General features: G+C 39.7%; 1 protein-coding gene across 1 annotated transcript; it reads left to right on the top strand.

The window, feature by feature from the left end:
- The first annotated feature begins 733 nt into the window (after nucleotides 1-733).
- LOC124151251 (sodium-dependent multivitamin transporter-like) lies at nucleotides 734-13,613 on the top strand. The gene is made up of 11 exons (XM_048383324.1): nucleotides 734-1,069; nucleotides 2,576-2,644; nucleotides 3,571-3,622; nucleotides 5,071-5,138; nucleotides 5,647-5,727; nucleotides 7,659-7,732; nucleotides 8,353-8,490; nucleotides 10,970-11,105; nucleotides 11,888-11,976; nucleotides 12,408-12,520; nucleotides 13,537-13,613. Exons 1-11 carry the CDS (start codon nucleotides 734-736, stop codon nucleotides 13,611-13,613), a joined length of 1,233 nt encoding a protein of 410 aa, XP_048239281.1.
- Nucleotides 13,614-13,850: the final 237 nt, after the last annotated feature.

The following is a 13,850-nucleotide window of genomic DNA, read 5'->3' as shown; positions in this document are numbered from 1 at the left end:
TTTGAATATTTGACGTTTATTTGACACTATCATCTACTTCTTCCCACCAGTGATGACACCCAAATGTAAGAGGTTCGTGTCCGCCACAGTATCCATAATGAAAATATATATATCGCTATTATTTTGTCCTCACTCGTCACGCCGAAGACCCGGGCTCGATTCCCGATATGGGTATAATGCGTGAAGCCAATTACTGGTGTCCACCGCCGTGATATTGCTGGAATTTTGCTAAAAGCGGCGTAAAACCAGACTCACTCACTCAATGTTGAAAATGGAATGAAAATTGGTCAATGATGAAGGAGTGGTGGGCACTTAATTCTCTCAATATGTGCTTCAGGCTGTGTAAACACCATCTCCCCAGTTTGCCGCACTCGGCAATATTCCAGCTATATGACGACGGTCTATAGACAATCGAGTCTGGACCAGACAATCCAGTGATTGATATCATGAGCATTGATCTGCACAATTCGACATGTATCAACCAAGTCAGCAAACCTGACCACCCACTATTTGACCTTACAGGAGGTTGCACAATTAAAAAGAATATGAAACCTTCCAGTCACAATAACGCTGGTGTGACTTTAAACGTACTCTTTGTAAAGATTTACCCCTGTTTAGGCTAAAACAATGTATCTAATTATGTACCTTGTTATTTATTCAGGTAGATAGATATTTTTTCTGCAAATCTGTTTCTGGGTGTTTTCAGTACAATTACAATCCCGGTTAAATCATCATGAACAGCTTCGGCATCGTCGACTACGTGGCGTTCGGCGCCACCATTCTCATGTCACTTGGAATCGGTTTGTATTTTGCCCTGTCTGGTGGACGTCAGCGATCTACATCAGAGTTTCTGGTCGGAGGTCGCAACATGCAGATTATCCCCGTCGCGTTGTCGCTCATGGTGTCCTTTGAATCGTCCATCATGATCCTTGGCATTCCAGCTGAAGTGTACGTGAATGGCGCCCAGATCTGGATCTCTACCTTCGGTCAGTGTCTGATGGTGTTCTTTCTTACTGGTCTACTGGTTGTGCCTTTGATGCATCCACTAAAGATAACGTCTGTTAATGAGGTACGTGCAAACACTACTATCCCTAATAATTTAATTGTTAACATAATGTCTACAATGAGGGACTTGAAGCAGTTTGCATATTTTATTTGGTCAATGTTAGCTATTATTATTAATCTTGAATCTTAGCATTTGCATACAATGTTTCGTTATGCACGTATAGTCTTTTGTTACTAAATATAACATTTGTCAAGTGGCATTGGTCCTTTTCTCAGATAAGCATGACACGAGCCATTAACATACCAAACTTGTAAAATAATGTTGACATCACATACCAACTATTTCACATGAAGGTCTAACTTGTTGAGTTTATCAAATCCCCTTCGCAGAGTCAAAGGCATACTTTGCTTTCTTGTCAAGGTGTCAATCTTATGATGTGAGTGCTTACTTACTGTAGCGATGAACAATTTTAAGCTATAAACTTTAAGAATCACATTTAATAATCTGCATTTTTTACTGAATTAATGTAGAAACTTCATTTCGTATTTGAAAGTATCCAGTTTTTAACAACTTTCGTTTATTATAAAATTATACATTCACTATTATCATAAATTACTGAATGAGAAAGAAGAAGGCCGATTGTAGAAATTCAATTAAACATATGATGCGGTTATTTAATTCACTTATTCACTATATTGTGAATTGTTGTGTGTGTGTGTAGGGGTGGGGTGGGGATGGGGGGTATTAAACTTGTTCAGCAGTCAGGCATAAAGGGGGGGGAACTTGATCATGGACAATCATGCGGAGTGGCACAAAGCATGTCGACAACATTCAAAACATGAACAATCAAGAGAGAGCCCTAAATATAGCAGAACTGAATCTCAGGAGCGAAAGTTAAAACGTTCACGTCAATCATGTACACTCTTTGACGAAGGATGTATTTTCTGTAGGGACTATCAAGTGATTCTACATAGATGTACAATGTCAGATCTTCAAGAGAGACTGAGATAAGTGGCCACCTTCTCCAAGATACACCATTGGCCTCACTGACGGGGGGGGGGGGGGGGGGGGGGGTCTGACAGCAAGATATCAGACTATTCAATTGAAAAAGCTTTAACAAATGACAGAATCAAAGTCAGCAATCTAACCCGCTTAGCCACCGAGGCTTCCACATAAATGAAAGTCCGACAACTGGTAGTCTAGGTCACGTACTTTGTGTACCCACTGTCATTGTGCGTTTAAAGACTACTTTTGGTGATAAAACACGTTCCTGACATATACTAATGAAATTAAACATTGAACAGTTCAAGTATTTAACTCCCTGTATACCAACAAAAAGGGGTTGGGTCGCTGAACAATATTCAGTGTATTCACCATATATAAGACAACAAATATTTATTTGGCTAAGAAGACACTACACCAAGCTATGTCAGACTTCTAAGAATATAAGCTGTTTCGGAGCATGGCCTACTTGAAGTCGGGGAAATCCAGTTGACATAAATAATCAAAGTCTGATATATTTGAATACCAAATTATTACAAATCGTAAGACTATGTTCTAATGTTTCAGTATATACAAAGGCGTTTCAACTCCCGTGCAGTCCGCCTCTTGGGAACTTTTGTTGGTCTGTTATACTACGTACGTCATTACATTTATTGCTTGCCTGGTTGTAAATGTTATGTCAAATATGCCGGTCAAGGGGCTGTTACGAGTTGCTTCCTTTTCGTGTACCAGCATCCACACAACATGTTACATTGTTTTACTTTTCCTGTATTATGGATCTATAACATTAAAACAAACTGTTATCCGTTATTATGCCATGAACGTATCATAAAGAAATATTATATTAATTATATATATCCTAACGTGATGTGTTTTCGAGCCCCTACGAAGTATTTCTGATATCGTGTCTAATACTTATCCAAATACGCTAAAAAATGTCTTATTTTGGAGAACATTTATTTCTGTTAACATTTGGATGGTCAAATGACCAGGTCTCATGATTTTTAAAGTGGCATCACCTCGCCGAGCGAGACGATTCAGTCAGGCGCCATCTTGTTTCTGTCACATGATTTCGAGCCCCTCCATTACAGTCAAGTTAAAAATAGAAGCTCAATATGATCAGTCACATTACAGGAAATTTACAAACAACAGCCGATTCCTCATCGGTGCATACGGTCGTTGTGGTGCACAAATACCATTAGCTCAATTTTGATTAAAATGTGCATCAGTTAAAAACTAGGTTTTGATGTATGTTTTCATTACTTATTGAACGTCTTTTCTCGTGTTTCTTAATTCGCAACATAACAATAGGCGAACACATTGATGTCTTCATTGGGCTTTAAAGCTTTTCCCTTGATGACATCATTAAACGCGTGGTCAAATATTGTTAAGGACCTCGAAAAGGATGAGACTCGAAACAAATGACATTGGGATATATAAATGTTGTTGTTTTTTCATACAAACAAAAATATACTGAAATAGAAATATTTTCTTTTAATTCTGCAGACTTAGTACAAAAAGGATTCACTTAATCATGCTCTTACTTATATTTGTATTTGTAGGTATTCTACATGGGAATAGTAGTGTTTGGGACAGCCATAGGTCTCGAAGAAGGTAATTACATATAATCTATAAAAAAAAAGAAACGCCAAGCCAGTTTTGTGTGAGGTAGGAAAATACATTTATAGGAGAAACCGTACAAGGTATGGATCCCAAATGTTGTGGAGATAACACTTGGTGATTGTAGTCATCTCAGTTGTCGGTACAGAGGAAGGTCCAAGGTGAAGGTCAGCTAGCATCAATAACGCGTATGTTCCCCGTTGGAATCGATAGCCGCCTGAAATCTCCCAATCAGATCCTGGGGTATGGTATCCAACTGCTGCAACGTCTGGGGTTGTGGTTGACGGCAGCGTAGCGGCCTCTCCAATTCATCACACGTGCTCTATCGGTTTCAAATCCGGGGATCTGGAGGGCCAGGAGAGAAGACAGGCTCTTGTGATCCGTGCTGGATGCGGTCGAGCGTTGTCCTGCTGGAATACACCGTTGCCGTGTGGACGTGTGGTAGGAGAATTTCGTTGATGTATAGTTGAGTCGTAAGATTCCCCTGGATATGGACCAAACCTGTCGTGCCATGATGAAAGATAGCAGCCCACGTCATACGCTACCCCTACCAAACCTGACCACACCAATGCAGTCGTTATTGACGATGTTGTCGACTCAATATGATGCGTCAAACAGGACGTCGATCTCGTAGACCTGCTGCTGTTAAACGATTTCGTACAGTCTGGTCGGAGAGCCTGGCTACAGCTGATCGGGAAATCCCTGCCTGCAAGCGGCCTATGACGTAGCTGATCAGGATTCCCCTGCCTGCAAGCGGCCTATAACGTTGTTTCTTTGCACTTCTGTTAATCTTGGCATGTTGTTGAACTGTCAATATTCGATTGACGCAAATGCCAGGCAATCACAAACCCTACACTTTAATACCGGAAATTTGTCACTGACACTATAACACATTAAACCTCTTCAGTTTGCACCTCTTTGTTCGCTAGTTCTGCTTTTATGGCCAAACTATCCGTATTGCCATTCTTTTTATGAAGAGTATAATATCATGTTGTAAAGAACGAACCACCGTTATTTGCTTTTGTCGTAGAAAATATATGTTCTGTTATCTATTTATTAATATGCATCAGCTTTAGAATGGCACGCTTGTAATATGTAATTGTTTTAAAACTAAACAATACATATCTACTTGACTTGGTAATAATAAAGCTGTTTTGTGATCAGTGCCTCCCAAACGGAAAAAGTGATTAATTTATAAAACCTTGTTATTATGATAATTTGTGGCATGGCACTTTGTGTTAAAAAATGTGCAGCATTATTTTTGAATTTAATGCAATTACTTATTTAGTTGAATAGTGTGGGTTTTTAATTCTTGCCAATAGCTCGGTTCACGGTTGGCCTTTCCATGTGTGTTTAGGAAAGCTAACAATGGAGTTAACATAGCCTTGACTCAAGTAAAACTGTTTCGAAATGATACCCAGGCAAACATATCTCTATTTCAGTGACTGATATACCCAAAGTTTGGTCAATGTTCCTCGTCATCTTTGCTGCCATCATTTATACAGCAATGGTAAACTTTACGAGAAAATGTGTATGGGTAGTGTTAAGATGTGAATGATGAATGTATGAAATGTACATCCCTTCAGCGTGAAGTAGTGTTCGACTGTGGACGAGGCTTTACGTCTGCCACTATCATTTCAAATCATAAGGCAATGTGAAATATGACACATTATTACAAGTAACCCGTGAAGATCCGGGTTAGAATACGTCTTCAGCATCCCATACGTAATAGGCGACTATGCTTGTCGTAAAAGGCGACTTACGGGATCGGGTGATCAGGCTCGCTGACTTGGTTGATGCATGTCATCGTATCCCAATTGCGTGGATCAATGTTCATGATGTAGAGCACTGGATTGTCTTGTCAACACTCGATTTTTTACAAAACACTATGATCAGCGGCCATTTTCAACCACCATAACCCATGTTCTTCACCCACCCTAAATGTGTTTTTGAGTGAGGCTGTTGCTATGTTAATGAGTGAGTGAGTACTTTGCTGTACAAATTGTGTCATTGCATAGGGTGGTATCAAAGCAGTTGTATGGACCGATGTCTTCCAGACGTTCATTATGACCCTCGGAATCCTGGTCATTATCATTAAGGTGAGTTAAACTTCCTGGAGTTTCTTTACATGGGCAACGTGTATCCAAAACGTGTGCACCCGGTCAATGGTTCGTGAGGAATCGGTCAACCACACATGTGCAATCCGTCAACCATATATGTATGCAACCCGTCAACCACTCGTTTGCAACACGTGAACCAACATATGGGAGGGAACAAACCTTTGATAAGACTAATTTTTTCCTGACATACCAAGTAGTAAACACAAGTGATATTACTGTTTTCAAGAATAAAATGCTGTGGGTTTTATTTGCTGATTTAAGACGAGATATATATAAATTGACTTACGCAAGCATTTACACAAAGTGTGCTCACCGTTTTTTTATATGACATATCAACATCATGTACAGCTTCTTTAAGGATGTACAAGCTTTAAAAATATTTTTCCGTATTTGAATAATGATGACTCCCTCATGTATGTATGTATGTATGTATGTATGTATGTATGTATGTATGTATGTATGTATGTATGTATGTATGTATGTCCATAAACGCAAGTATTGAAGTCTATTGTCATAAATAAATATAGTAAAAAATAATTACATCAGAGACAGCTTATTTCATGATTAACACACACACACACACACACACACACACACACACACACACACACACACACACACACACACAATAAAAAAATGTACACAACAGTACGAAAACTGTTATTTAAGGAATTAAAAAGCTGATATGACTTTTACCGGTTGTGAGGAAATAGGTACTTAAAACATTGATGGAGTTCGCCTCATCCATTCCATGTATCGACGTTGCACGGTAGTCATCAATGCACATGGCGGACACACGAGATGCTGACTTGTGATGCCATTTTCTCAGAGACTAGAGTTGTGTTTCACTTTAAGAACATTAGACACTTTAATTTCAACCTTGATGATCAGTTTTGACAGGTTTCACCTTTTTAATATATCTCTACATATGCTTACAATGTTCAGACAAATAAGGTTTCTCATATATCCATCAATGGTGACGTTTCTTTTGCGGTTCAGTATACATTAACAGGGTTACAGCAAGTCATTGATTGCGATATATCGTATTAACACTGGTTATTCCCTTTTGTCAGACAGGCAGTTGTCTGACAGGTAATTAATGAAGACAGTATCTATAACTAGAATAGGGCACTCCTCGTTAGCAGGTTCTACTCAGATGTTCTTTGATGGTCAGACAGGTAGACTGTCATTTTCCTCCATCCGATTTTTAATATTTACCAAAACACAGATGCCAAAAATTAATAATATGAATCGCTATTAATGTAGACATTCAATATTCTTTGTGGCAAGCATAAATATAAGCTAATTCATAATATATTCGTGTATGAACACATATATTTTTCTACAGGATGTAACCTACTGATCAAAGTATACATCGACTTGAGCTGCATATGGAAAGGAAATGAGAAAAATGTACACATTTAATTTGAAATGTGTTTTGAAGTTCAATCATTTATCGTACAAACTAAAATACAACTTGGGTGAATTAACAAACTGTAAAGAAGCATATGTGGGGTCATAAGTGTCACTTTTCATAAAAATACACAGATCATGAAAGTCTGATAACAAAACTTTTGAACACGTCCATAGCACCTCGGTCGTAAGAGGCTACTAACGGGATCGTTAGGCTTGTTGACTTGATGATCGTATCCCAATTGCGTAGATGGATGCTCAAGGTGTCAATCGCTGGATTGTCTGGTCCATATAATTACAGACCGCCGCCATATAGCTTCAATATTGCTGAGTGTATTGTATATGTATGGGTATTGTATGCAGCACATCTCTATAGCTGTGTTGTACCTCTCGATCTTGATCTTGAGTGTGGTGTTGGACAACAAACAAACCAGAAAGGCGCAACATGGCTTATCAGCTTCAAAACTGTCCTCATTGCGCCTCGTTTCACTTTCCAGGGTACCTTAGATGTCGGGGGAGTGGTTGAAGTGTGGTCTGCTGCATCCAAAGGCGGAAGATTTAACATGTTAAAGTATGTACAGTGTTCTTTCACCCTTACAATTTCAATGTGGAACGCCCCTTCTTAAACGCCTTTCCCTGCTCCCAAATAGAATTGCTTCTCCCTCAAAATAAATATACACACCAATTCACAAATTGACTTGCAACACTTTCAATGGGCTGAACTAATAGCTTGTGGGGGCACTGGTTACCAAGCAATGTAAGACGCCGCAAGTCACTGTGCAAAGTCGAGTCCTTCGGAAATTAGAAACCAATGATCGTGGGCTTAAATCCCGGTTCTAACACATTTGAGGTTTGTCAGCTCCATTCTCGAGCTCGTGAGTTTCATCAACGTGGTCGATTCAGCCATTCCTCCCTTATGAAGCTGACACGCCGTGATATAACGGGAATACTGTTCACTCACTCACTCACTCAGCTGGTATTCTTTTCAATTGTGAGCAATTGTTACCGTATTAGATACTGAAATTTTCCTGTGACAGGTACAGCTGTACAACAGTTTGCATGTATGAATATAGAAATAACGTGTTGGGAAAGTTTCTTACCTACTGAAACTTGATGATTCCTTAGTTCCTTCTGTGACAAGATCACATCACGGAAGAACGCATTACCGACTAACATCTTATAAATTTACAGCTTTGATCCTGATCCAACTGTGCGCCACACGTTCTGGGGGCTCTACTTTGGAAACTTGGCAAGAGGACTCCATTTGTCATTCAACCAATCAACCGTACAACGTATATGTTCAATGAAGACCCTGAGGGGAGCACAGAAGTATGACTTGTTAACAAGGCAATCAGTTTCAGAGACGCCTATCTTTATTAGTAATTAAAGTGTAAGAAATGAAATGCATGTTCTACATCGTTGAGATATGATTGAAAATTTCTAATAATGACAACTATTTGTCTGACAAGAACATAAATAAACGATAGATAATGACTGGATATATGTTTCTTGCAGAACCATCCAAAGTATTGTGTGTTATGAAAATAAGCATCACAAAAGCGGGACAAAATAATTCCAAAACAACAGAAATTTTGTTCAGAATGACACTGTCCTGTTAAAGGAATGCATTGTTCAACACGTGTGGGATTATATATATACTTAAAAAAAGGGACCGCACAGATAGATTTTTAGTAAATTTATTGAACTTAATAAATTCGATATATTTGATTTAATATCACAGATACAAATATGAAATTTAGACACATGCTGTCGTTGTACAAAGGCATTGGAAACTGTTCATTGTCATGTCACATAAGGCCACAAGGTTGCGCTATCTCGTGCGACCGCCCCGGGCAGCATACACGGCTCTGCACCTGCTCGGCACTGACTGGATGAGTGTACGAATTCTGTCCTGCGGAATTTTGCGCCATTCTGCTTGTAAAGAGTTGGCCAGTTGAGGGAGTGTCTACGGAGTGTTCTTACGTCGACGTACACGTCAATCGAGCTCATCCCAGAGGTGGGTGATTGGGTTGAAATCTGGAGATCTCGAGGGCCAGGGCGTTACGTTGAATTTCGCATTATGAAGCGTATTCTACCATGACACGAGCTGTGTGCGGTGGTGCGTTGTCCTGTTGGCGGTCAATAATTGGAAAAAAGTGAGGTTGAAGAATTTGATCGTAGCGATTTGCTGTCAAATTTCCCTGACCACAACCAAGTCAGATCTCGTGGTGTAGGATATGTCCCCCACGCCATGACACTACAGATCAATTCACATACAAAATGTGGGGCAAAATGCTCATTTCGACGACGATAAACACGTTGTCTTTCATCTGGCCGGTGAAGAAGAAATCATGATTCATCGCTAAACCACACTCGTCTCCAGTTTCTCATATTCCAAGGCTGTAAGGTATGGCACCAACCCAAGCGTCGCTGTCGATGGATCTGTTGCAAAACAGGGGCGATAACAGATTTCAGCCTCGCAAAGATGGTTCCTGACAGTCTGGTCCGATATCCTCCTAAAGCCAGGGAAGCCTGCAGTCTCCGTAGCTGTCGCATTGCGATGACTTAGGTGGAACAGTCCAATGTAACAATCCTGTGCAGGGGTGATAACGCTTGGTCGGCCCGTTCTCGGACGGTCTGCAATGGAATTGAACTGTGTGTATAGGTCACCAAGGCGGCAAATGGTGCTGTGGTGGACGTTGAAGTGGCGTGCAACAGAATACTGCAATTCCCCTCTTTGGATACGTCCTATGGCGATGTTTGAATCGGCAGCGCTGAGTCTCGGCATTTTCGAATGTTGACAATTGAATTACAAATTATTGGTTTATGCTTGCCTTTTAATAGCCACTACCACGTGTTACGAATGCCATAGCGTGCACGTGCATTTTGCTTTACTGTTTTCCTCCATGACATTTTTAAACAAGTGTGAAAACAATGCCGTTTAAGACATTGCAAATCGACAATGGCTGTGTTCTGACGCACCGTTTGTTGAATATAAGGCCACCAACATTTTCCAATAACATATATCCATGTTATATTCCGGATTGTGTGTGGAGTCAGGTTCAAGGAACTACATAATATCTGTGCATTTAAAGAGTGTTTGTGGATTAGTAAATATAGTGACTATATTAACCTATTTAGCATATGTATTGCACAGCCAATGTCATGTTATCATTGCACCAAAGCACCTTTTTATATATACAGTGTTAATAATTGATTGACGTGTCAGGCTACAGGTGTAAGGATATTATCATTAGGGAGGGGACTGTCATGGAACAGAATGGTTCATGGTTAAAAATATCAAACGCACACACAGCGTTGTGGGTTTCAATTTTATCAATATCTCCATGTGCAGATCAACTTCATTATAAAATAATATTACAACATTGTAATGATTACTTTGAAAGTAATAATTATGAAAACAATATTAATAAATTTACCACTAAAGATATGTCGATGTCAACAGTGTCCTATATACTGTGATTATGTCAAATTGGAAGTGGTCCTTGAAAACAATAACAAATGTTTCAGGAATTCATTATTTTTAAATCAAAATATTAGTTTTCTACATTTATATGACATAACTACTTACACTGAAATGTTCAATATTCTCATTCCTGATTCTGAAGGAACCACATGCAAATTACAATTTGTTTTATCTTCTGGATTACACGTGTGTGCTATTTATGACACTATAAAGTCTAGCATTCGTCACAGGTATGGTACAAAATTAATTTCTCTGTGTCGTGTTGATCCACTTGATCAAACTTATCTTGTAATGATTCTTGTGACATGCTTCCTCCTCCAGAGTTACCTTTCTCGCCGGTCCAATCTACTGGCTATCTTTTACACTCTCCATACTAATCGGTATCGTGGCTTACTCCTATTACGATCATCTGGGATGCGATCCTCTTGCTTCTGGTCAAATCACCAACCCAAATCAGGTACCAACCTGTTTCCCGTCTAAAAACTGACCCATATTTGACTATTGTGTCTTACTTTCATATCAGGTGTATAGTATGGAAAAACTACGCCAAGGTGTTGTGTTATAAGCACGTAAGCTAACTGCTGAATCACTCTAAAATGGAATATTGCCAAGGGAGGGGAGTTAACTGACTTAAAAACTCGAATTTCCACCCTTGCCAAACTTGGCTGGAATTTAAAGGCTCGATCGTAAATCCACCAGTGGCTATGTCTCTTGAATGTCCCCCCTACTGACCAATCAGATTCCACCTCTCATATATCTTGCACTTTTCTTAAACAAAATGGCAGCGAGTCAAGACGATTTCATCGACAATAATGATCTTTATTGTAATAAAACGAGGATTCTATCGGCATTGAATCACTTGAGCACCTTGGTTTAAAACGTAAAAAGATTTGGAAAGTATCTGTTGACACCCAGTTGACAGAATGCATCCTGCAATCGGACGAATATGGCACCGCGGGTGCCATGTTGTTTATAAACCGGACGTCGATTTCGTTACAGGATTTTGATTGGACTATGCACAGACTCGCTAGTCAAGCCAAAACATAACTTCATAATTCCAGCCTAGTTGGGCCAGGGTGGACACTGGATTTTTGTAGTCAGTTAATTACCGTGCCTCGGGAAGATGGCTAGATGGCAGCGATACACGTTAATAGTTATACTAAAACACCAACTGTTTTTTGTAAATGTGTTTTGCACAATGTCAGTTTAAAGTACTGTGGGCCAAATGATACTTTTCAGATCGTTCCCTTCCTGACCGTGGACATCTTCAAAGGTATCCCTGGGATGCTTGGACTGTTTGTGGCAGCTCTCTGTAGTGCCTCCCTGAGGTGAGAGAATGGGGGTATAAAACTTGGCCTAACGTCGCGGTCAGTATCATTGCGCTAATTTAGTGACGTTCATGCATGCTCTACTTGTCCGGACTAATGCCGGTTTATAGTTCTAGCCCACTGAGACATCATACAGAACCTTAAAATGGATACGCACTGGACCGGGAAACAGATAGTAAAGACTCTTGGCATCTGTCATTATCAGTACACAGCTGAACGTCAGTTCTCTGAAGTAGAAGTAACAATGCTTTGTGTATGAAGATATTACACATGTCATTTGTCCCATGAAGAAATTGTCACATATTATGTGTCCATGTGGGATGTCATCTAACACAGGCCGACAAGGTTTATGTGTACATGTTAAGGCACTAAATAATTCCTTGAATGGCGTTTGTTGAGATTGAAGTCTACATTTTACATAATCCCTCCAGCACTGTTTCCTCTGGGCTGTCCAGTTTGTCGGCAACAACCTGGGAAGACATCCTCAAGCATCACCTGCCAAACCATTCCGACTTCAAGGCAACACTTGTAGCTAAAGTAGCAGGTAGGATGTTGTGAACACATGTTTGATATGTGTGTATATGTCTGTGTCATTTTTTGTCTACCCATACCCGTCTTCCCGAGGCAAGCGTGTCCACTAGCCTATATCAAAGCCTAGTTTCTACCCTTGCCACAACAAGGCAACTTTCCTGGGCTCGACTCTGGCGCCACCTCGCATAAATCACTAGTTGAGCCCCTCATAATGAAAACGCGATATACAATCAGATCACTGTTCTAATATCGTATAGCTTCACAAAGATGGCGACTCCCATTGGCGACAACCAAGTCGATCAGACTACAAAAACAATCGCGATTTCATCCCTGACACAAAACATAGGCAACACAAAGTAACCTGACAACAGTATTTGAACTAAATATGGTGCCATATAACCTAAAACATTTTGTTTACACTGTATTACTTAGGCCGAACTTATGACAGGCTCTGAAAGCATGTAGCACAGCAACTTGGTCAGCTAACATGAGGTTGGCTCCCTGAAGAAATCAATCAAAGCCTTGCAATTTTTTCGTTCTACGCCCCACGTCACAATTTTCATGTCATATCGCTCATTGTGACGCAAAAAATATGTCATCACAGTAATTATATATAGGCAAAGGCCAAATAGGAAGTTCTCTGTTGTCCTCAAAACTTGATATTAATTCTCCTTCTATATTTCTATCGTGTTTTCTGCACAATATGTATGTGCAAGTTTGCATTTTGTAGCCTATAATTGTACATATAATTATCAAAATATGCCTACTCACACTGACTGCAAAAGAAGTACTATTCTAACAATATAGCCGTCACGTCGGTTGTTCAAAACAGAGGGAGTTATTGTGATTTGATTCCCTCTGACCAATCAAAATCAGTATTTTCTAAATTCATGATAAAATGTTGGTTTAACAAGTAAAAACAAACCAACACTTGTACAAAAACTCGTTCTCGCAAGGAAAATACCGGATTTAAGACACATTCGAAAACCAAGAATGACGCTCATATGTACATGTATGATCTCCTTTCAGTGATCATCTACGGAGTGTCTTCCTTGGGGGTAGCGATCCTAATATCATTGGTAGGAGGAACATTGTGGCAGGTATGAAAACTCATCTTAATATCATGTGGACTCACTTATTCAATTTAACAGTTCCTTTGCTCTAAACAGGGAAATAAAGTTATTTACGTTACTTTCAAAAGCAGTGTTGATTTTCTAAAACTGATTCATCTCAAGGGTCTGTTATCTGCGCGGTATGAAGCAAGATTACTACATTATTATTGTTTAGCTCACCAGACTGAAAGTCAAGTGAGCTTTTGTTGTGGCCTGCGTGTCCGAGGATCG

This window comes from Haliotis rufescens, unplaced genomic scaffold, assembly GCF_023055435.1.
Source record: "Haliotis rufescens isolate VD_foot unplaced genomic scaffold, xgHalRufe1.0.p SCAF_47, whole genome shotgun sequence".
NCBI classification, from domain to species: Eukaryota; Metazoa; Mollusca; class Gastropoda; order Lepetellida; family Haliotidae; genus Haliotis; species Haliotis rufescens.
Note: the sequence above shows the minus strand (reverse complement) of the source record. Positions and strands in the feature narration are given on the sequence as shown.